At 34.8% G+C, this 24,241-nt stretch overlaps 1 protein-coding gene across 2 annotated transcripts; it reads right to left on the bottom strand.

Moving 5' to 3' along the window:
* Positions 1 to 1,802: 1,802 nt before the first annotated feature.
* Positions 1,803 to 23,270, bottom strand: LOC117408383 (tyrosine-protein kinase TXK-like). 2 transcript variants are annotated; one of them, XM_034013328.3, is made up of 15 exons: positions 23,123 to 23,270; positions 15,015 to 15,057; positions 14,590 to 14,665; positions 13,550 to 13,737; positions 12,006 to 12,065; positions 11,856 to 11,910; positions 10,308 to 10,387; positions 9,835 to 9,965; positions 8,617 to 8,691; positions 8,135 to 8,306; positions 7,746 to 7,962; positions 5,850 to 5,914; positions 5,058 to 5,176; positions 4,347 to 4,504; positions 1,803 to 3,319 (listed from the first exon to the last, which is right to left on the bottom strand). In XM_034013328.3, exons 1-15 carry the CDS (start codon positions 23,136 to 23,138, stop codon positions 3,251 to 3,253), a joined length of 1,524 nt encoding a protein of 507 aa, XP_033869219.1. In that variant the 5' UTR covers positions 23,139 to 23,270; the 3' UTR covers positions 1,803 to 3,250. The 2 variants fall into 2 exon arrangements, with proteins under 2 accessions (XP_033869219.1, XP_033869218.1); XM_034013327.3 differs by lacking the exon at positions 23,123 to 23,270 and adding an exon at positions 22,640 to 22,731.
* Positions 23,271 to 24,241: the final 971 nt, after the last annotated feature.

Below are 24,241 nucleotides of genomic sequence, written 5' to 3'. Positions count from 1 at the left end.
AGAAGGAGGTAAAGTCATCAGAGGAGACAGAGGAGGGAGGAGGAGGGAGTATGAGGATTACCTCATATATTTTAGAGATTAGAAAGGTAGAGGACATTAGCTCATATCCAACTAATTTTAAAGGAGTTGACAGGACTTTTTAAATATATTATTCACTTAAAGATAAGCGTTGCCAAAAAAGATCAAATGTTTAGATTGGATTAAGTCTTCCGACGCACAAAGCAGAGGGAACGTTCTATAAAAGCCAAGACAAGACTACAGTAAAGTATTCAACTTGGTGACACAACTTGGTCCATTTTCCATTTTTCTCTGAAAAAGCTGTTTGCTGTTTGGTTGTATTCAGAAGACTCTGCCTTCAAAGACAGCTTTTCTCTAGACTTATATTCTATACAAAACGTCCATGTATTGGGAGGTAAGCATAATCTTGAATTTCTATCCCACTTCTATTGAAGCATTGCTATAGGGATAGGAATTGTATTTTAGCTTTAGAGAGTAACATATTGGATGCTTTAGGATTTAGCGGTTAGCATTTTGCATGTCTGGCCCAAAACATGTGATAACCATAATTGTATCGAAGTGTTAACACTGTTAAATTTGTAAAGGCACAGGATCACCCAGATTGACTATTAGCTGGGATCCGACATGGTCTGTAATCACTCAATCCATTTTTAAGCATTTAATAAACCAAAGGAGTACTGATACTGCTCTGATATGTTAAAACTTCAAATTTGAATTGGTCTGTGAGATTCTTCTTGATTACCTAAAAGTTGTCTGGATATATTGTAAGTCAGTGCACGAAAAATCAGGAGTCCAAAACATCTCTGTGTCCTCCTTACATGCCCTCCCCCCTGACTTTAAGAGTGTGCTCAGAGCATAAATACAGAAAAGAAGTATTTGGAATTTGACAGTACAGCATGTGTACTGCTACCCTTACATTAGCCTTGGTTGTGGTGGCTTAGTGGGTTAATACTACAAGACTTCCACTATAAGTAAGTTTAAACTATTGTTATCCTCTTAATCATCCTTTTTTGGGTGAATCAGTGTATCATTATTATTTTTTTTAATTAAACAAGAATCATCACTGCAAAGCCGTTGACAAAGAAAACATGTCTGTCGATATTGCCTTAAACACAGTTTACTTTTTGAAAATGTTGATTTTTACACCGTAAGAAAGTTCGCTCTTGTCCATTTTTGGTTGACACATTTGACAAAGTTCTAAGAGAATTGGTCTGGTTTGGAGTGTACAGTGATACAAACTTTCTGAACAGACTATCAAACAAATATGTATCTGTTGGTCAGATTAATTTGGTCTATATATATATATATATATATATATATATATATATATATATATATATATATTCACACACGTGTTGATGAAGCAAGAGACACCACTATACTTACACTGTTTTTTTAGAATCTGCGTTATTCATAAGGTATGAAGGAGGTGGAGGTGATTTGTGATATGAAGCAACAGGAAGTTTGTATTTCCTCTGCTCTGCAACATGTTTCTGAATCAGACAAGTGTTTTTGACATTTATAATGCTTTGTTTTTTGCAGTCCTTATGAGTTCTTTTTTTTTTCTAGATTCAATGTTTATCGAAGTTTATTTCATTATCTTGGGAAGTGTTTTCAAAAGACAGCTGATACAATTGGTAACCTACAGTGATTATTTTAAATCAGAATGGAAAACATTGCAAATCTGATGTTGCTGTCCGGTAGCAGTATGTGGTAAACAAAGAATCAAATATGTCTTGCATATCAGCAGTCAACACAATTAACAAAAACACAATGACACGCAATGAAACAACCTTTTTTTTTATTGAAATGTGTTTTTCTCAAAACACCTCAAAGACCAGCTTTGTGGTATAGAGATATTGATTACAATAAACAATACATGTTTTATGATAAACTAACATAAAGAGAGAGTTATTGCACAGAAATCCTTTCCAGAAGAAGGAGATGTATAGTTTGTGGTGGAATTTAAAAATGGTTTTGTTTACTTACAAAGGAGCCTGTATTTTGTTCTTTTCAATTCATGCATATACACATATTTACAGGTTATGCAGGTTGAAGTAGGAAACTAGGAAACTAACCATAATGCCACTCCTCCACAAAGCCATTATTCATATATTTTTTTAGTTGGTAACCACGGTTTACTGAGAAGATTGTGCTTCAAAAGGAACAAAAATACAATAATCAATCAATAGTAAACTTATAAAAGTCAAAAGATGTGTTTTGTTGTTTTTTCTTTCATGTTTTGTAATGAAGTCATTGAGAAAAAATACAGTTACAGAAAACTGCAGTTGTTTGAGATGTTTTTACCCATACAGGAGCTACTGTACACCTTCATCACATTGCCACGGTAACATGTCCCAGACTGCCCTGGAAGGTAGGGTGTCACAGTTTCTTGTCCATTTAATAATTAGGCCCTTAGAAGATTCAAAGGTGACCATTATGATTATAATCACATTTTGTATAGTATATAACATCGCATAAGATTGGTAGGCTTTCCCATTAAATATGATTTGAAACACAAGTTCATGTTTTAAAGGAAATTTTGAATTTAAAAAACGTGCTAAAACAGTGAAGAGCATACTGTACTTCAAAACTAATTTATCAAAGAGGGGGTTACCTCGAAAATAACAGAAATGAGTGGTCAGAAGATATCATCTATATACATATATTCACCATACACAAGGGTCATTTCAATACGAGCCCTAGGATTACATTGTAATTATTAAACCGAGATAAATATAGCAGCTTTTTAAAAGTAACAAATAACATCCAAACTCTTGCAGGTTGTAATACTGCCACTATTTGATTACTTATTACAGGGCTCTTGTGTACCAAGGTTATGTTGACCACATATCTGACAGGGCATGGGAGTAGTTCTGACTGTGTAATTTTTATTTATTTGTTTAAGTCAGAGAAGTTCCAATTTTAATGATTTCAATGAACAGACCCCCAAGATATTTTTTACAATGTTAGTATTAAATATTTGCACATGGTTGTAATAGTTTGTGTTGCTTGAAAATGCGCTATAATTATAAAAGACACTGCAAGTAAAATGTATTCCTGAGGTACCGGTAAGTTGATTTTACAAGTCAGTTTACCTACAGTACATGTGTTATTACACTACATATGTTACACTTTCAGCAACCTCGTCGCTATTAGAAATTATAATGCTGCTCTGAAAAATAATAGTTCACATTAATGCTTGCTGTGTTGAATACGAGCAGATTCTTCTTTAATCATTCTCAGCGATTATTTTGATTTCCTCCAGTAGATCAGAAAACGAAGGACGACTTTCTGGCTTCTGAAAAGTAAGTGAACAAAATAGTTTATGTGTGGGTCAAAAACCCATAGTGCAATTGGTATATTTGTGAAGCACTTGAAAAGGTTGTTTCTATAGTGTTTATAGAGTCTTCTGCTCATCAAAACAAGGGTGAAGATTAGAATGTTTATTATTATTTATTTTTTAGCAGACGCCCTTATCCAAGGCGACTTACAATTGTTACAAGATATCACATTATTTTTACATACAATTACCCATTTATACAGTTGGGTTTTTACTGGAGCAATCTAGGTAAAGTACCTTGCTCTAGGGTACAGCAGCAGTGTCCCCCACCTGGGATTGAACCCACGGCCCTCCAGTCAAGAGTCCAAAGCCCTAACCACTACTCCACACTGCTGCCCACTGTTCATAGTTGTTAGTTGATGATTGATGTTATTTTATAATGTATTTTCATATTTAATTATATAAGCTACTGTTAATGCTAAATTGATCAGAAATAAACAACTATGAAGTCATGTAATAGACTCCATGTAAATGTGTGCCATATAGTTAACAAAATGTCATCATCTTATTTTGAGAAATGGAAATGTGCCTACAATACAAGTTGTTGGAATCATACCTAAATCAGTCACAGTAAATTGCCTGACATATTTCAAACATTAAATAATATGTTTGAGTAAAATAAAGCTCCCTTTGTATATACATATATATTTCTAAAAGGATAATTGAATTATTTATCTTGTCTGAGGTGTAATACAATGATAGAAAAGAAATGTAAAAAGCCATTGACAGCAGTTCCATGTTCACAATTTTCTAACAGGGATAGACATAACACCTACCGGTAGTTCTTGCTATTACTGATGAATACAGCTGTAACAATCAGAAACTCTAAGAACGAAACCTGGAGCTGACAGTAAATACAGAATCTGCAGAGGTTACAGACTTTAAAAAGTCATGTCTTGTATATTACGGTACAGAGAAACATCTTTCAATAGCACTCAATTGAACTCAGGCGTTCCTAGCTCAGTAATTTAAAAGAAATAACAACCTCATGCCAGCAGCTGTACATGACTTCGTATATCGTCTGGCAGGCTATGTATGGTCGATAGAGCCTGTGTCCTCGAGTGATTTCATCCACAACCTCTGGGTTGGATTTATTCTCAAATGGGGTTCTGCCTTCTGTGAAGATTTCCCACATTAATACCCCTAAAGGAATAGAGTGGAAAATGTTACCCTACAAGAACCTTGCCATACATACATACATACAGTGGTGCACTGTATCCAAGAAAGTGCGAACAAAAAATGCAAACAATAATTGTAATGGTTTTAAACTAAATACTACTCAGAACAGTAACTGAACTGCACCTTCCCATTAGTACGTTATTTCTTGTTTGTTTTATACCATAACAACGGTTTTATTTCTCTCAGTAAATAATCTTCACCTTATCTTTTGCTTCAATTTAGGCAAATGTCAGTGTGTTTTATAAGATTTTTGCTTTTATGCAACCGTTTGAATACATGATGTTATTATTACCTCAATGTGCGGGGAAAATGAGTTATTTTAAATATGATGATGTCATTATAGGTGTTAAAGGGGGTCCCCAGTAACTCATCCAGTAAAACCACTACCTCATGTTGATAGCCAATCAGACTGATCCTTCAGACTCCAACATACATTAGTGTGAGAAAAATACACTTTGCCTGTACTTTCCATTAGATTTCTCTCTTGATTTGTGCCTGATTGTATAGACTCGCTTACCAAATGACCACACATCTGATTTGCTGCTGTACTTGTTGAAATGGAAGACTTCGGGCGGAGACCATTTTACTGGGAACTTCGAGCCTGTAGAGCTAATGTATTGGTTGTCAAGGACATACCTAAGAAAGAGACATTAAAAAGGAGATTTTAGTTCAGATGAAATAAAAATTAAACCGAAACTGGTTGAAAAAAATAGTTCTGCTATGTTGGACATGATTGAGCAAAATCTGTCAAATACCAATCCAAAGATAACTATACAATTCATTTGACTAAATAATTACACTCTGAGACTAATAGAGCAAATTCTAGATACATTTTGGAATACAGATAAATCAATTTGTTAAACTGTTGTTACTGTTTTCTAATGTTTACTACTGTATATGTACATTACGCTATGCTGTGATTTATAGTTCAGCGTGAACAACAATTATTCTAATTTCCTTTTGGCCACAGTGAAAGCATATCTCTTCTGCTGAATCAATATACATTTAGAAACGAATGAAAATTTTAAAAAAAGCCTTAATAGCTGTCTACAGTCAGAGAACATAACAACTTTGACCTAAAAGTAACCTAACCTACTCTGACTACAAGACTGAAACCCACCAACCCCCCACCCCCACACTGTTTAGCTCTGTTGAGGCTGCAAATTAACTTTGGGTAGGAAAGAAAACGGTAATGGTATAGATGAATATACAGAATACTTCCATGTTAACCTCATTTGCGCAGGTTTTTTTTGTTCTCTTGTTAATGACAGATAATAATAACATTATGTTGTGAAACTTCGTCGCCTACCTCGTCATGCCGAAATCACACACCTTCACCACTTGCTTCTCACTGACTAAACAATTTCTTGCTGCCTGATGTGGAGAAGAAAAGAGGATTATACAATATTTCACAATAATTGTTTTGTTATATTTTAAACAAAAAATATGATTCTGAATTACAATTTTGCTAAACTGCAAAACCAAACTGCTCCAGGCTACTATAAATAAAAGTTTTTCACCAGCCAAACCTAATCATCAGATGTTTCCGTGCTACTGGTCTCTTGATGAGGGCCCTGTGTGGGGTTGCTGAATCACAATGAGGTGAACTGCTGTATTGCAGGCTGGTTTCCTTCCCTCACCTTGCTGGAGTGCAAAGGCCAATGCATTGGTCTCTGTGTGCCTCGAAGCTCAGATAAAACTGATTCAAACCATGCTTGCAGTGCTCCAGATAAGCTGTGTAAAGGGTGTTTTACGCATTGAATAAATATTAATTACATATGATATTTAAATTTAATACAGAACAAATACGCATAGCAATTTTTCTGCACAGCTTGAGTTCACATGTTTCCAAGCTTCTCTTGTTGGTTCCCAGCATCTTAATGGTCAATTGTAACTATATTGCATGCGGTAGCTAGAGGATTGCCAGAAACATCTGACCAATAAGTGTGGGTTTTCAATGAAAGAAAACTGTACCTTTAGATCCACTGACTTGCAATGTGTGCTTGTGACTGGTGATACGACTGGGTTCTTGATTTCTCAGCGCCCTCTTAGTCCCCCCTCAACCTATTCTACCAATGTACCTATCTGTCAAACACACATTTTTGGGAGGTGAAGCTATATAATAAATACAATATTGTTTAATACGGAATACAATATTATAATTTATTTATAAATATACAGTATGTGCATGCAGGCCTGTGAAGTTTATTCCATCTGCAGCATTGCAATAATTGTTGTTTTTGTTTTTATTGTAAGACAGCATTTTTGTACAGTAGTTCAAAGTACAATTGTGTTTTAAATGTAAGGCTGTAGTTAATGTATTCCCCATAAACTAGCATTAAAGTAAGTACAGTATTTATTCAAAGTACTCATGACTTCAAGGTAATGTTGCATTTTACTCAGTGTCTAAATTCTAGAGTAAATTACTCAATGACCCCAAACCTGACTTGGAGTGCTATGTGCTTGTATTATTCTACCTGCTAATATGACTCACTCTGTGCCATACAGTGAGTATTATTTGATGGTCATGAAACATTTCATATTCTTCCAGCTGGTTTCTAGCCCATGATTAGCAGTGAACACTTGTACAGTTGCTGGTCAAGATTAGTATTAAATCGGCCATTGCTTATTTTCATACAGACCAAAATAATCCCAAAGTTATCTTGAGAATAAAGTTCATGAAATAATGATAAAAGGATACAAATATAATGTACTGTCTACACTGCCTGAACATGTACACAGTTTACCACGTTATACTGATCAAGATAAGACACATACTGTATGTACTGAAAACTGCAAGACTCAGTCATAGCCTGGTACAATAAGAGACAAGTCATAGAGCTACAGTAAACATTCACCTCCAGTACAGTTGAAATAACTTACTGACAATTGTTATCTTTAAAAGTTTAGTGTGTCTATTACTATATTGTGTATCTCTCTGGCCTTTGGAAACACACACATGGATGATGTTTAATGCGAAGGAAAGAATTTGGCCTTTATGAGACATACAGGCATGCAAAATAATGTAAAACAATATTAATTTATCCAAGCTCATGATGATTTGCCATGGAGTAAGGTCATTGACAGGCTGCTTGAATGTTAAGAGTTCAATCTCAAGTTTCAAAACACAATATTCCAGAGTGGCATTTTAGTTTTATGAAATGTTGAAGGAGTCTGAAATGGGTGTTATCTGTTTAATCTTTACCAAGTCTCTGTGGATGAAACCATTGGTCTCCAGGTATTCCATCCCTTCACATGCGTCTTGACACATAGCCAGCATGAACTCCTTCTTCAAGCAGCCTTGCCTCTGTCGAAGATAATTCAGTAGGCAGCCATTTTCCAAGAATTCCGTGACTATGCATATCGGTTTCTGCTGCATGCAGACTCCATACAGCTGTACTAGCTTTGGATGGGATAGCTTACTGCAAACACAATGGCACAGGTACATATGTTAGGAAGTGTTACAGTCTTCTTGATATAGCAGATGTTGGTGTCAAACAAAATGTCTATTTTGTTTTTTATAAACTTGAAATCCCTACCACCAGCTTGTATATTTGTCTAAAAAGCATGTAATACTGTATAGCTCTCACTCACGTCATGACTTTGGCTTCTTCAATGAAATCCTCTTCAGACATGGCGCCTTCATTAATGGTCTTGATTGCCACTTTACAAAGTGCCCTCCACTTTCCTAACCGTACCACCCCAAACTGTCCACTGCCCAGCTCCTTCATAATGGACAGCTCTGATAGGTTTATCTCCCATTTTTCTGAAGAAAAAATAAATTCAAATGGTGTATAATAAACTACATGGTGTATAATAAACTATAGATTATGCAAACATCAAATGTTTTAGTTCTCCCACCTTTCCTCCTTTCATTTAAATGGAGTGCTCAAAACAAAGAGCCATAACATGGCACTGGTTACAGTCAGGTAAGTTGCCAGGAGGCATCCATGATAGAAGTTTTTTTTATTAAAAAATACATAATGCTCACATGAGATATTGCGTCATTAGGTACTGTGATATTTAAATTATTAATTAATTAATCAAATCTTGTCAATTACTTTTTTTAAACTCACCATAACTGAATCCGGCAGTTGCAGGAACACATTTTCCCATAGGCCCAACAGGATACCGTAGTCTAGTGACAAGCCCTGAAGAACAACAGTGTAATGTACTTTGAGTGATTAGTATACAGTCTGATTGCCAATGCAAACATTTGAACAAATGCTCTGAGCTTTGTCCTGAATGAGAAAAAGAAATAGCCAACTTTGTTTTCTCTTCTCTGCTGTAAGAAAATTACAAACTTGGAAAAGTTCATTTCACTACCGTTATCTTTTGTCGCTATATAACCAATTGTGAACAGGATAACATCACAGCCCAGGCTGGTGAATGTCAGGAGGGAAACCCAGAGACAGAAGCTGCAAGTTTAAGCACTAATGTGCACTTTAATTCACAAAACAAACACTAAATAAAACACATTAACAAACACAACACAAAGGCCTAAGCAAACAGTTTAGACAAAGAAAATAGATATATTTTTAAACCCCACGGTTGTAGACAGAGCTGCCACTTTCACACAATAAACATGACTATGTTAAACTCCCCTACACACCAATGATAATTATTTATATACATACAGCACCGCAAAAACACACCTTCACCACTAGCACCGACATTTAACTCTCCAAACGAATTCTAAATTAATACCCGTGATCACCCTTTTTACACACCTGTGGCCACATTCCCACGTAAGTTTGCAGGGAGGAATTTAACCCCTTCCCTGCCACCCAATATTCCTCACACACACACACACACACACACACACACACACATACACACACGTGCACCAGCAGGGCTTTCACACTACTACACTGCCACACCAATGTTTTTTTTTTAATTGCACATCCCATTTCTGTAAAGCATTTTTTAGGTATTTCCAATGAGATACAAGCATTATAGTGAGTCATATCGAAAGGTTGTTTAAATTTAGTTAATAGCTTTTATTACAGGCTGATTTGAAAATGGTGAAAATCTAATGATACCTGAAATAGCTCCAAAGACCAATTCACATGCATTGCTATTCTCTGTGTAGCTTTAATAAGGTCAATGTTAGTACTGACTGATCAGGTAAGAAAATAATGCATTAATCATACTGTATCTATTTTACTGTGTGCTCAATCTCATTGTCAATTACACAGCTAAATAGAATAGTATTTCAAGATGGTAGAGGTATAAAGTTTTATAATGCAATAATTATACATTTTTGATGCATGCAAACAAGCTGGCAGGTTCACCTGCTGCATTGTGCTGATGATAGTGGATGACCTCTGGAATTGAGTTGAAAACATGTTTTTCAGCCAAAAAGAACTGGCCCAAGCCCTTCTGCTTGATTTGATAATGTCTGATGTCACCGTGGCCCATTCCACTACAAAAGACAATGCCAGTTAGTCACACATCTTGGTACAGTACTTTTAATTAAAATGAGAAGACATTATGGGCATTATTTTCCCTAACAATCAATCAACTCACCACTAGAAACTACCTTAACCAACCTTTTCAAATCACTTGGTCATTTAAAGGTATTGAACAAAGATATCTACTCCAAATAGTCATTTGGGCACTTTTGTCTTAGAAGTTTCTTATTCATTTTATAAAATGCATGCATACTGTAAACATATATATTGAACCTCCACAGTCCAGCAGTCTATTTTAATAGTGCATCTCACATTCAGATTAAGTTATGTAGTTATTCTAGATATATTCTTACCTCAAAGCTTTAGTATACACTGAGACTGTGTAGCAACTGTGTTGGCTTGAGTCTCTCACAATGAATGCACCTTCCTTTGCCTAGAAAAAGATTTTTACACACACTTAAAATACATATACTTTTGTTCATTCAGTCAGTAACAAATGTCCACTCAGCCCTGGATTTCACATGGAACATATCAGAAACAGGCAATAGTATATCTTTCTTAGACATTTCCATCACTGTTTTCAATTCCACCCTTAACACCACTGTGTACTACAAACCAGCTGATTCTCCTTCATATCTGTATATATTTATATATATACACTGTATATTCACTGGTATAATTGTACATTATACAAATGCGTCAAATGCACTCCCCTAGGCTCTGATTAGATGGCAACAATCATGTCCTGAAATATAATGTATTTCGCTCAGACTTTAAAATAAGTGTGTGTTCATGATGAATAATGTGCAGTACATGATTATAAATGATACAAAAAAAATGATTGTGGATTCTGTCATAGCTATATATTTATTGCATATTAAGTTATTCAATTGGAACTGATATACAGTACTACACTGTGCTCTACTATAAATATGCATCTCTGGTTTAGTCAGGAAGCAGTTGCTATATACTATTTAAATAAACACGTTATTAAAATGTATTAGATCTGAATGACTGAACACACACACACACACAATATACCATTGAAAACCTCTGGTTTTACCATAGTAGAGAGCTGCTGTGTTGTATGTAATAAACTTCAATACATGTTTCAACACAATTATGCATTAATGAATGGCTATTGTGGGAACTGAAAACATGAGGAGCATATTTTGGCAATAAACACTGTATAGAAGACTGACATTAACTGCAATATAATGGCGTTCAGCGTGCAAAGAGAACAAATAAAGTTTTATTATACAGTTAATTCTCATTAAGACGAACTCAGAATAAACACATTTTCTGATACTAGGAAAATTCTAGATGGCTCAGGTCACATTTAGCAGTCGCTAATTGTAAATGACTTCTTATAACACAAATTCACTTCACACGAATTTCCTGTTCGTACAAAGTACTTTACAGACCCCCCCCCCCCCCCCCCCACCCCCCCCCCCATAGAAATGAGAGACCAGCACAAAAAACATGCATTATGAACAGCACACTGGTTATGTAAGTTGACAGCGTTTCCGATTTGCTCAATATCCTGATGTTGAGAACACCTTGCTTGTGATGTTGCAATGTGTACTCATTTACAGCCGCCTTTGCAATCAAGTACACAGTACTTTTAAATGTATAATACTTTTCATAGTTCTGTAATTGAAATTTGATTTCATTGCTACTGTAACTTCAATAAAAACTGACAGTATGCCTTTAGCTTAGACTTCTAATAATAAGAATTACAGATAAGACAATGAATTTGTGTACACATACCAGTACAGATATGTACAGAACATACTGTATGTTGTGAAATGCATTCAGCCTTATTACAGCCTCAACCAGTTTATTTATGATCAAGATCCCAAACATTGCCTTCAATATGATGCAAAAAGTGTTTCTGGTACCTCTTGTCGAAGAAGTTGCTCTGCTTTAGTCCTTGTTAAGTTTTTACAGTACCACCTAGGAGTTAGACAATAAATAATTGTTATGATTTCACATCACGCTCGCAGACAGCAATGCAAACTTTGCCTTGAAAAGAAAGAATACATACTTACCCATGCGCCTCCATGTTATTTATCTCTGTTACATAATTGCTTGGGATGTACCCTTCATGCCTAGAAAATGTAAAGCACACCATAGCTGAACAACTAGTGTTATTCAGAACACTCAAATATTAAATAAATGTATTAATTATACCAATTATTATACTACTCTTTATCACAAGCTTGGTTACCAGACCATACCAATTTACTGTGTGCAGTATACACCATTTCATTTATATATTATAACATATATATATATATATATATATATATATATATATATATATATATATATATATATATATATATATAGATGCATTGTTTGAACCAGCTGCTCCATCACAACGGAGTCAGTTTATTACTCGTCTTACTGCATTTCAGATTAAACTGTATATTTTCTTATCAGTTTCCTTTAAAGGGATATCCGTTATACTCATGTACTGTTTTTCATTGCAGTTTAAAAAAAAAAATCTCTTAAAATAAATGCGGTCATTGAAATGAAATTAAAAGTGGGCAGCTATCCACATTACAACAGGTTATTATTTATTTCTTAGCAGGTTATACGGAGTGTCACATTGAAAGCAGCCCAGTAAGTATTACAACGTACAATTACATAATACATAAATAATCACACATACATGAGCAACACAGACATGTACAGGAATCCTCGTCATTACAAACTCGCTTTATACAGGAATGTCACTCCCAGCGTGGACATGGACTGAATGCCAACATCTAACTGAAATGCTTATGGGTCTACTTTCAAGAGGGACCCCCTGTATCGTACTGACGTGATGTAGCTTGATCCACAGGCTTGCAGAGATCCTGAATTAAAATAAGTACCCTGTCAAAACTGACAGGTTTCATGTGTTGTTGTGTTGTTGCTGCCCGTTTTAGAATAACTGCTAGAAAGTGTATTTTGAGAAGTGAAGGCGTAGATATATATGCATTCAATAGATAGATATGCATACAATAGATAGATATGCATACAATAGGTACATGTTTAGGGCCTAGGCTGTTCAGTCATGTATGTTACACACATGATGCCTGTTACATTCTGAAAATTACAGTCAGTGCACCACATAATATTAACTGTTAATGATAACTGTAAACAGTTAAACTAATCAATTAGAAGTATTTACAGCTAAAGCCATTTTTACTGGAAAACACCAAAATGACTGTGTTGTCTTCTAAATGTAATCAGTGCTAAGCTCAAGTTTTTAATATACTGTACAGCAGATGTGGGATTTTCACTTTCTTCATTCAACTTGCACTTTAATTCCCTTCCAAATCCAGAATCAGAGTGTTTCCATTTCTACAAATCATTGGCATATTGCTCATTCATTTGTGCATGCCTATCCGTTGTATTTATAATAAATAATTAAGATGATCTTTTGGCAGGTTCATACAATAGAAGATATTGGTATACTACATACACATTTCCAGCTTTTATGTTACATATAAACCTTTGGATAAAAAAAGGTCTATTGGACAATCATCCTGCCATGCTTTCCTAGTTATTGTAGATGGTCAAATTCGTTACACATGTTCCTTACCCATATTTAACGTCTCTTGCTGTCCACCAGTGTTGATCTTGTTTACGCAGAATTATGTATTCTTGACCTCTTTGTAGTGTTAAGTCGGTAGGCTCTTTAGCTAAAAAGTCATACATTGCAATAACTCGCAATTGATCTTCCTCTTCCTCTGGAGGCGGCGGTGGGGGCTTTCGCCTTGACCTGTGTGACTGAGAGAAATGGCTGTGTTAGTCTGAGGAAAAGGAGCTGCCTTGAGTACTCAAATGTAAAGTAGAAAGTAGCAATTGTTGCAGTGCTGTCAGTGGAGCGGGTCAGTGGGAAGCAATGTTTTATCTAATACAGCATATTCCTAAGTATCTCCTATGGTTGACCACCACTCTTCTTTCCTTAACTATAGTATAAATGCAAGATAATAATGACAACCAGTAACCGCTCTGCTGTAATTAATTGTAGATTTTTAAACCCTCACATACTCATGTTTTAACAGCTGGACAACAAAAAAGAGCTAAAGATTAAATCAACCCATCCACACACACAATGTTTTATTTTTACTGTTCTTTCTTTGCAGAACACAAATATTAGTGGCAGGTCCTGAACATAACAGTATATACTATACTACAGCACTGCTGAATATGAAAACACATCTCTACAACATTCAACATTCAGGTTTCGTGGCTTTTAGCTTCAGCAAGGAGAACAACACCTGTGACTATGTCTGCAATTTTCTCACACATCTTCAAGCTGTGTTGTGGTTGTGTTTTGGCCGTGGGGGGGCGCTGAAACGTTTTGTGGTTTTTCCAAGCGTAGGTTCAGGTTTTGGACGAATATACTGTATTGTAGTTGAAGCTGAAAAACCTGAGTACACCATAGGATTCCTCAATCAGGAAGCTTTTCTTTCAGAATGTTCGTTTAGAATTCTGAATGTTAACTACGTCAGAAGGCCCAATTCGGATGCAAGTGCAAAGTCCAATTTTCAGAGAGGAATACAATCATTTAAATTAAAACTAGCAAGAAAATGCTAAGACTTAATGTAAAGTAAATAATTGAATATGGGCACTTACTTGACATGATGCCTGTCTGTAATACTGAGGGTCCCTGATCAGTTCTTCCTCAACGCTCACTCGGGTTTCCACCTGTCTGTGTGTGATATGGAGAGCATACATTAAAAACACACACACACACAGCTTGTTTCACATACTCTGATTCGCACCTAGCTTGGACCACAGCATGTTACACACACCAGCTGATACACACACAGTACATCTAATACCAATTTAAATGTTTGGTCTCACCAGCAGTCACATCCCAATCCCACACACTATTATGTGCAATTCAACAAGATCTTTGCTAGAGAGAGACCCAAAACTGACTGACAGGACTACAAGGGGATTTTCTTATGTCACCTTGCCTTTTATGAACACCAAATTCACAAGCACCAAATAAACGGAAGCAAAAAAAATAAATAATTATGGTTTTTGTTTCTTACCTCATCGAGCAACAGCAGCAGAACACTGACCGGATGGTTTGGTCTGGAAAGCAAGTCAAGAAAAATATCACAAGTTGAAATGTATTGATAATATATAAAAAAAAATCTGATTCAGTAATGATTTATTTACACCTTGATTTCAATTCTTTTTTATCCTTTCAGACAGCTCCTGTTCAAGGACATCTAATATCACTGACATCATACCATGCATAATGTATTTATCAAGTTTAAAAAGTAAGTAACATTAACTGTTAATATTAACAGACAAGTAGCAGTAAATATGTGTTTCAGTCAGGAAAAAAACAGGGATAGATTTTATAGTTTATTTCTGCGCACAAATGTAATTGCTGCAAATTGGCCCAATGGTCTCGCCTCACTCAGCCTTCAGCACAGCCCTATATCTAAAACGAGGCAGGCATAGAGCTAACGATAAGCAACCCCTCAAGAGACAAACGCTGCTGCTGCGAAGAGAAAGGGGGGGTGGTGGGAGAAACAAGGGTGACTTTGCACTGCATGCTTTGTGAGTATTTCCCTAACCCCAATTTCAGTAGTTCGGGACAAACACCAATCACAAAATGTTTTAGTACAAATATTTATTGTAGAGAATGCGGAGTATGCGATTTTACAGAAAAGTATGCTGTATATACACATTCATTTGGCATCAAACCTAACTTGGTTTGAGGGTTCGCTGCCTGGCCGACTGGACGAGGCTGAGACCCCCATTGATAAAACATAAAAATTGTTATTAAGAAAGGTGGAGATGGGGAGGTGGTGGGTTACGATGAAATCAAAACGCAACAGAGAGATAAGTGAAGAGGGTATTTATAGTGCTAACAATTTAATTAGTTAATGTGTAAATTGAATGATTCAATTTGGTGACGCGGAGATTGGTGTCTGACCCTCCTCCCGAATTTTAATTATAAATTTCATATAAATGAATACCACTGAATTCCATCCTGAATCAGTCACACATATGACCAGCTGCAGGTATTTAAGGGGTAGCTAAAGTAAGAATTATATATAGGAGATATCCACCTTGAGTCAAGGTTTTAAAACTAGAGAGTTTTCTCCAGGTATACCTGAGGTTATAGCTAAAGATATTTTATGACAAGTTCTGTGGACTGTGTTTTTTTTTATAAGGCCCGTGATTCTCCACTCACAGCACACCAACAATCAAAAATAATTGAGTAAAACCAAAAAGAAATCATAGGTCAGCAGGCTTCACATACTGTAATATAGAGACGGTAACTGAATATTGAATCCTGATCCCTAGGGTCACAGGCCATTGTTCTGTCTGACATATGTTTGTTTCCTTTTAGAATTCTGCACCTAGCATTGCATGCAGCACTATTTGCTAAACTTTTCTCTAACTCTTGGTTGTGAAAGAACTACAGTTACTTATACTGTAGTAGAACTGAAAATCAGCAGCTTCTTTTGAGGGATCCTTCTAAACAATGGGTGCCGTTTAACAGTAGAAGTAAAGGGTTATAGAGCTGAAACTGCAAACCAGCAGAATTCTATTTATTATTAAGGTAGAGTATTAATTACACAAGTAAATACATGGCAGTATATATTCTGTGTTTTGCTTGGACACCACAAGCATTAGCTGCTATATAGCACCATAGAGACATTTCTGAAAGATTTTGCTCTGCTTTATGATGTTTTTGCGTACATTTTCAATGGAAAGACCTACACAATTTTGTGAACTGCCGGAAATCCTATCTGTGGGAAGTGCCACCCCCTCTTTCAGTAAAAGTTACTTTAAAAAGTGATTTAACGCCTACGCAAAAATACTGCAGTAGCTTTTTTTTCACTAACAGGCAGTATTGTTAACCTAAAGTCTCTCTTACTTACATACCTTTTACGTAAGTTTTTCCAGTTAGTTTGGCCAACGTATCAATGCATAAAGGTTCCTTAATGTATTCCAAATGTATGTATTTGTTGTATTATTAATGAATATATTCATTTATTTATTTAAACATGCGGCTTTAAAAGCCTTGTTGTAAAGTACTAGTCAGACTTCATTACATCATTGTGCATCACAGATATGACTAAATGTGAAGTAGTGGTGGATAAATCCCCTTTTCAATGTGAAAAAATACAAATAATAATAATAAAAACATCACTGACATAATTAAATTGTGTGATTTGTGCCTGGATACATGAAAGATGAGATGTTCAAATCTAGAAAATAGTTTTATAGAACAAGCTATGACTGAGTTGTTAAATGATGATGATATAAGTATAAGACCAGCAGATAAAGGTTTGCGAATAGTGATCATGAACACAGATGACTATATGAAATCTGTAGAATGTGAATGAAATAATACGGATGCATATGAAGAAGTTAAAAGCAATAAGATCAATAAAAGAGGTTAAGGAAATTGCGGAAAGACTATACAATAAAGGCATTATATAAAAAAGAATTATACATGCATCCACATAATGCAAGGCCTAGCAAGAGGAAATCCTAAAATGTACAAAGAAAACCACCCTATGCGAATGATAGTCAGCACGATTGATAATCCAACACACATAATAGCTGAAATAGCGGGAAAAAAACGTAGGTCACACGTTGAGAAATTACTAAGCTATGTTAAGGATACAACACCATTTTTGAATCACTAAAGCACAACCTTCCAGAGAATACAATTTTATTTTGCATGGATGTAAAATCCTTGTAACCAAGTGTCCCTCGTAAAGAAACTTTAGAAGCTTGTCAAAAAGCATGATCAACGTAGTTTTAGAAAACAGTTATTTTACATTTGTTGACAACAATTACAAACAAACCAATGGTACAGCAATAGGATCTAAATTAGGAATGCATTTTGCCAGTACATACATGGGGAAATGGGAAGAACAATTACTTAGAAAATCGGAAAGAGAACCTTTAGAATACATTTGGTTTGTAGATGATATTTTTGAAGTTTGGTCACATGGAGAAGAATCTCTTTTCCAGTTTCATAAAAAGGCAAATGAAATACACAGCAATATTAAGGTGGACTTTCGATGGACAAGAAAATAAATATAATTTTTAGATACTATGGTAAAACTTGAAGAAGGTTCAATTGAGACTGACATGCACCAGTATTTACACATGTCCTCTGCAAATCCAATACATACTAAAAGGGCAATCCCAAAGGGTCTAGGAAGAAGAATACAAAGAATATGCTCAAAAGAAAGTGACTATGTAAAACAAAGAAATGTATTAAAAACAAATCTTAAAAAAGAGGATACAAAGAAAGAATTATAGAGACGCAGTTAAGAAAAGTGGATAAACTAAAAAGAGACGATCTACTAGATTATAAAAATTAAGATAAAAAGGTCAAAAGAGTCCCATTAGTAATGACTACGCTATACTTTTAATGTTTCTAAGATAGTTTGGAAACACTTGCGAATTCTACATAATTCAGAAAAATTGAAAAAAGTATTTTTAAAAAAGTTGTAGCATTCAAAAGAGAAGCTAATTTAGGTGATATTTTAGTTCAAAGTAAACATAAAAGAATAATTGACAGAATAGATTCTACAAATACTTGCACTAGTACATGTAAAGTGTGTAAATACATGGACAAAAGTAAAAAATATAGTTAAACATAAGAACAAAACATATCCACTAAAAAGTAATACTTACTGTGAAAATAGCAATGTTGTTTATGGAATAGTCTGTGACAAATGTGATGAAATAAAATATGTTGGAGAGACTGGAACAACTTTATATAAAATAATTCAGAACCACCTTTTATTAATTAGAAATAAAAAATGAACATAATGAACCAATAGAACAGCATTTCAGCAGTCAAGAACATGACATAAATGATGTAAAGTTTGTAGTATTAGAACAGCTAAAATTAGACAATGCGACATATAGAAGAATAAAAGAAAGTAAATGGATAAATAGACTGAACACGATTATGCCAGCGGGACTCAACAGAAAAGAATGAACTAATTAACTTCAATAAATATATAACATTTAAATAAATAAATAAATAAATAAATAAACAAAATTCATTCAAAAGTTGTGTATACCGATGCGCTGGGGAGGCCAAATCAAGGCTGATCCTCAGAGCCTGCATTGCATGATAATATAAATATAAGTTTATATAAACTAATGTTAATTAGAATTAACACAGATTTAAAGATATAAGTAAAAATGATGTCACAATATATAGAACACCATTACATCATGTAAGAATAAATCATGGATTTGAATATAAACAATAACAAGTAGTTGTCATGCTGTCAGAAACCTATAAATATCTCTATTGTTTTGATTCAAACACAGGCTCCCTTGCGAAAGATATGTACAACATATCAAAATGTTGGTGAAACTGTACACATGAGATCATCATACTATAGTGAATAGAAGTGCACAGCAGACAATGAGCGGGTAGTTGTATCTTAACTAGAGTCCAGTTGGCTCAAGGGCTCCCATTTTACTTGAGCCGTTTAAGTATCAAATTATTTAGTTTCTAAGCTTTAACTAAAAACCGAGACCAAGAGATTCGTTTGTAATGACAAGATATTCAGACATGTAAATATATATTTTTAAAAAAATTAAAAATGATGTAAACATTGACACTGAAGATACATTTGCCAATTTAATAGTAATGATCTAAATTTCTTTAATTATAATAAAAAATTACCATCATTCAACTGTTTGGCCATGAGAATAACAATATTCTGAAAGCACAGATATTACACGTATGTATGTTCTGTAGCCACATACCCTCTGCGCTTGCTGTAGTACTGAATGATAACAGACTTAATAAAGACTTAATAATACTAGAGAGGAACCCTCGCTGGCCTGTTGTCATTATTTATAATAAATAGTAATTAAGCAATAATAAGACAGTAATATAAATATATAAGCTCAAAGAGCCAGCTGCTGGGATAAGCCATCCGTGTGGTTACAGTACAATCTGTGTATATGCCTACCTATATTATATTCTTTTATCCACAAGCTCTTCTGTTATTGTGTACACTATGCTACCCCCTACACATGTAATGGAATATTTTCTCAGACAGGAAGATGCTCACACATAAGCTTCTGAAGCTGCACAGGAAACCCACGCTTCCTGGCTGACCCTGAATATCCCCACACTTTTCTTATAAATGAAATATATCTAAAGTAATGAGTCAAAAATTTAAATAGCAGTCTCCCCGAGGCACTGCTCACAAAAACACCTTTCATGACTGGATGTGTGATTACTTGATAATAGTTCATGTGTCAATTTATTTAAATGGTGGAGAATATAAATACTGCTCCTGATAGGAATATTAAAACAAGGCTCCATTGGCTACTAAATCAAACATTTTGCATGGCTGTCTCTTTAGTGCTTTTCTGTCTGTATAAAACAGTGATCCGAAAAGGTCCTATTTTATTGATTTTAATTGCACTAATTATTTCCATTGAATAGACCCCCACTATGTTAAAAAGAGAATAAAAATAAACTCCTGCCATAACATAAATTTTACATCTGCTTGAAACAGCATTTTTTTCCTGGTCCTATTCCTGAAACTCTAATGTACATTTCATTTTATTTTTTATTTTTTTGTTAATTACATATAACAGACTTTACTTTCAGAGTTAAAGGATTCACTTGCTTTGCAATTCCAAATAGTTGTATGAATGTCATTGTTAGCTAAACATTTCTTCTGCAGCATTCAGGGGGCTGCATCAACTTACTGTAAACAACTGGTTTTAGAATATTAAGACCCCAAGACAAAATACAAGCTGGTCGACATGCCAAGCTAGGATCCGAGGTACAGATATGACCCATCATATTGGTGTTCCTTCTGAATAATTAAAATATCGCCTCACTTGGCTGGTGTTAACAAACCTGTCAACTCTCCCTTATTTGCCGGGACTCTCATGTTTTTTGGACACTTCTCCCGGACAACTCCCGGGACAGAATTTTCTCCTGTATTTTGCTCAAAACAATACTGCTAAACCCCATTTATGCCAGCAACCATTAATTTCTGGAAAAGTCATGTACGGTGTGTGGTTACTGCAATCCCCGTCTGTACCTAGCAGGGTTTAGGACCTGGAGGAACCCTGGCTTTTGGCAAGCAATGCATTCAGGGCACGAGGCAAGCTAACGATGGCTTTGCATGCGATAGCCTTCCCGGTAATAAATAAATAAATAAATAAATAAATAAATAAATAAATAAAAATACAAAAAAATATATATTAATGTCAATGTTGGAAAAAGGCATATTTTCTATAAACTATGCAGAACTGATTTTAACGGTAGGACAAGATCGATGTTTGTGGTAGGCACGAGAGATCAAAAAGCCAGTGACACTCAGAAAACCAGCAGTTCAATAACATCTTTCGTTGCCAAAGGAAAAATGGAGATCAAGAAAGTTGCACATGCAGAGACCTTTTTCATGGTGTGACTAGTTGAACAAATCTGTAGTAGACATGTTCCCAGACTCACAAATTGCAAAGTATTGTGCAGGAAAGTCTAAGTCACACAAAAGGTGAAAGGCATTTCTATTACACTTTCAGCTAGAAATTGCAATTGCTTTAGAAATTCAGATTCATTGATAACATGTGTTTATATACGTAATGTGTTAATTTAAAATAGAAGACACTTGAAAATTAAATGTTACTGACAGTGGTTGATCTGCCGCATATGTGCAGTGTAATGAATAATGTTGCAGTACTACGTTGTTGTGTATTCTGTTTTTATTATTATTATTATTATTATTATTATTATGTTTTTTTTTCTTGTTATAAAGTAAGTGCCATAGCTCGTCCTTTAGGGTTGTTGTGTGATGGCAGTAACAATGCTGTGTATGCTTTGCTGTTGTGCAAAATCAACTACAGTGGACCTGTTTGCAAAGTATTCCCTGCTGCCAAATCAGTCACCTATAACTACAGTACAATAAGAACCACAGGGGCCAAGAGAGAATCTGATTGTGACACACATGGTTGTTTCTCTGTTTTTCCTTTTTTAAAAGTTAGAAGGAGACCTTATTTTGAATACTCAATGTTGACAGGTATGTGTTAAGTTTAGGATGAGGATTCTATATACCTTAGGTATATGTACCCTCACAGTGCCTTGATGAATGTACAATAACAATGTGAACTGCCTCAATACTGGGATCTAGTTTGCAAATGGTTATGTTGCACCACTCTTTTAAAACACAAGGCAGTATAGAACAGGTGACAAATGTTCACTATGAATCCAAACATTTGAGACAAACAGTTTGTGTCATGTCATATTTGAGTCTGATCTCTCCAAGTTGCCCAGTATTTAGAAATGGTGATTGTGTAGCTCATCAGTAGCCTTAATATACATTTACTGACCACCAGAACACACACTCATTCTCCTTAGACCTAACTACGATGATTTAGATACCTTTCCTATAAAATATATTTTAACAGTATACATATATACACACATATATTTAATCTGGCAGCTTGCCAAAAAATAAATAAATAAATTAAATTAAATTAAAACATTAGCTGATTATTTGTTGCAACCATGATGCAAAATTAAAAAAAAAAAAAATATATATATATATATATATATATATATATATATATATATATATATATATATTACACATATATATTGTACAGTTGATCAATGCAATGGTAGGTTTTATGTACTTACTTGCCATTGTTGCTGCCTTTTTCTCTAGACACTCACACATACTGTATCTATTACTTCCTCTGTCTTGTTTCACTTCATTTTCACATCCTTTCTGACAGATACTAGATTCAGCAGAGTGTTACACATTTTATCTTTACGGTGATTGAAATATTAATAAAGGTAGTCTCTGACGTACTTCCTTCAAAGTTTTGTGTTGTAATTAAATACTAGCATTTCTATTTTTGTAAATATTTTTGTTCCATTTGGACACCATTCACTGTTGGGCATCTAACTATGTCCTCTAATTACTGCATTGGAGTGGATGACTACAGACAAAAAAAGTGTGTTAATAACATTTTAAAAATGATAAAAGCAATGTGTCTAACTAAAGATGGCTTTATTAGTTTATACATTCTTCAAAGCATTGGTAATAAAACAACACCCTCGTGTCGATCGTGTTTTTTTTTTTTTTTAAGATACGATTACGTAAACCAGTTTACTTACAGGTCGAAAAAGTCATTGTTGATGTGCTGGGATATATCCAAGAGAAGTATGTTTGGCATTCGTCCCGTTTCACTGTTGATTGCAAAACTCAAAGACCAACATGGGCGCAGTGAAGCTCAGGTGTCTCAAAACAGATGCCTCAACTCGCTCACTGTGTGAGACTACATGTGATGTTAACCACAGCAGCTTACAGACTTGAATCAGACGCCTCTGTTAAAGAGGTAAGCAGAATTTAAGTTGCTGGTAGCTGCTGGGGAGAAAGAACTAGAGAGAGACTATCCGTTTTTACTCTCCACATATTCTGAGTCACCCTTATTGGACAAAAATGAGAAAAAAATACTATTAACTGCCACACTTTAATTTCCAGTAATTACCATGGTATTATACAAGCAGATATGTAATTACATTGTTACTATTTAGTTTCAATCATAATAGCATGCAAGCTTTACAGCTTTTTTATTTTTATGTAAAGTTCATGGTCCCGGAAGAGAACAAAACAAAGACTGATGGGGTAGTTGATAGTTAATGTGCTATTGTGACAAAGAGAGAAAGACAGCAGGTAACAGAAACCCAGGTAATAACTGGAGATATTAAATTCTACTGTAATAACACATTTTACATAGTTACAGTGGAGCTAATATTTAACTGAATGTATGATTACAGTGTAAACCATTGCTCTTTTTGTTGCCTTCATGATACATTTCTGTAAATGAGTTGGTAAGTAAAATAAGTAATGGTAAACCTTCACAATATGAAAAAGATGACTCCCACTAAGACTGCAAAGGCAATCCAATTGATGTTTTGATAGTCAAATATGTACTTTATCAAGTGAAGCACATTCTTTAGTTGTAATAATTTCATTGGCGATCTGGACAGATCTATCTCCACAAAAAATTTAGTTTTGTTTGGCTAGATGACGCAAGAACATACATTTCGCAATACTACACATAGAAAGAAAAATAATAAAAAAAAATAATACATTTTCTTACAAAATGTGTCAGTGAATTCCCCACCACCCTTCCACAAAGCCATATAGGTTTGACAGAAGGTTTTATTTGAAACGCCACTTGGCGCACTAATTTATTTTCGCCACAAGGTGACACTGTGGTACTGCTGCAC

This window comes from Acipenser ruthenus, chromosome 2, assembly GCF_902713425.1.
Source record: "Acipenser ruthenus chromosome 2, fAciRut3.2 maternal haplotype, whole genome shotgun sequence".
NCBI classification, from domain to species: domain Eukaryota; kingdom Metazoa; phylum Chordata; class Actinopteri; order Acipenseriformes; family Acipenseridae; genus Acipenser; species Acipenser ruthenus.
This window is presented reverse-complemented; position numbering and strand designations above follow the sequence as displayed.

What these genes read in the sequence shown, in the direction of transcription:
- LOC117408383 (XM_034013327.3), bottom strand. Translation starts at nt 22,679, where the DNA reads ATGTGTGAGTGTCTAGAGAAAAAGGCAGCAACAATGGCAA. An exon ending in AAAGGCAGCAACAATGGCAA is followed by an intron (nt 15,058 to 22,639) that starts GTAAGTACATAA and finishes CTTGCTTTCCAG; the next exon opens with ACCAAACCATCCGGTCAGTG. An exon ending in GAAGAAGCCAAAGTCATGAC is followed by an intron (nt 7,963 to 8,134) that starts GTGAGTGAGAGC and finishes TTGTGTTTGCAG; the next exon opens with TAAGCTATCCCATCCAAAGC.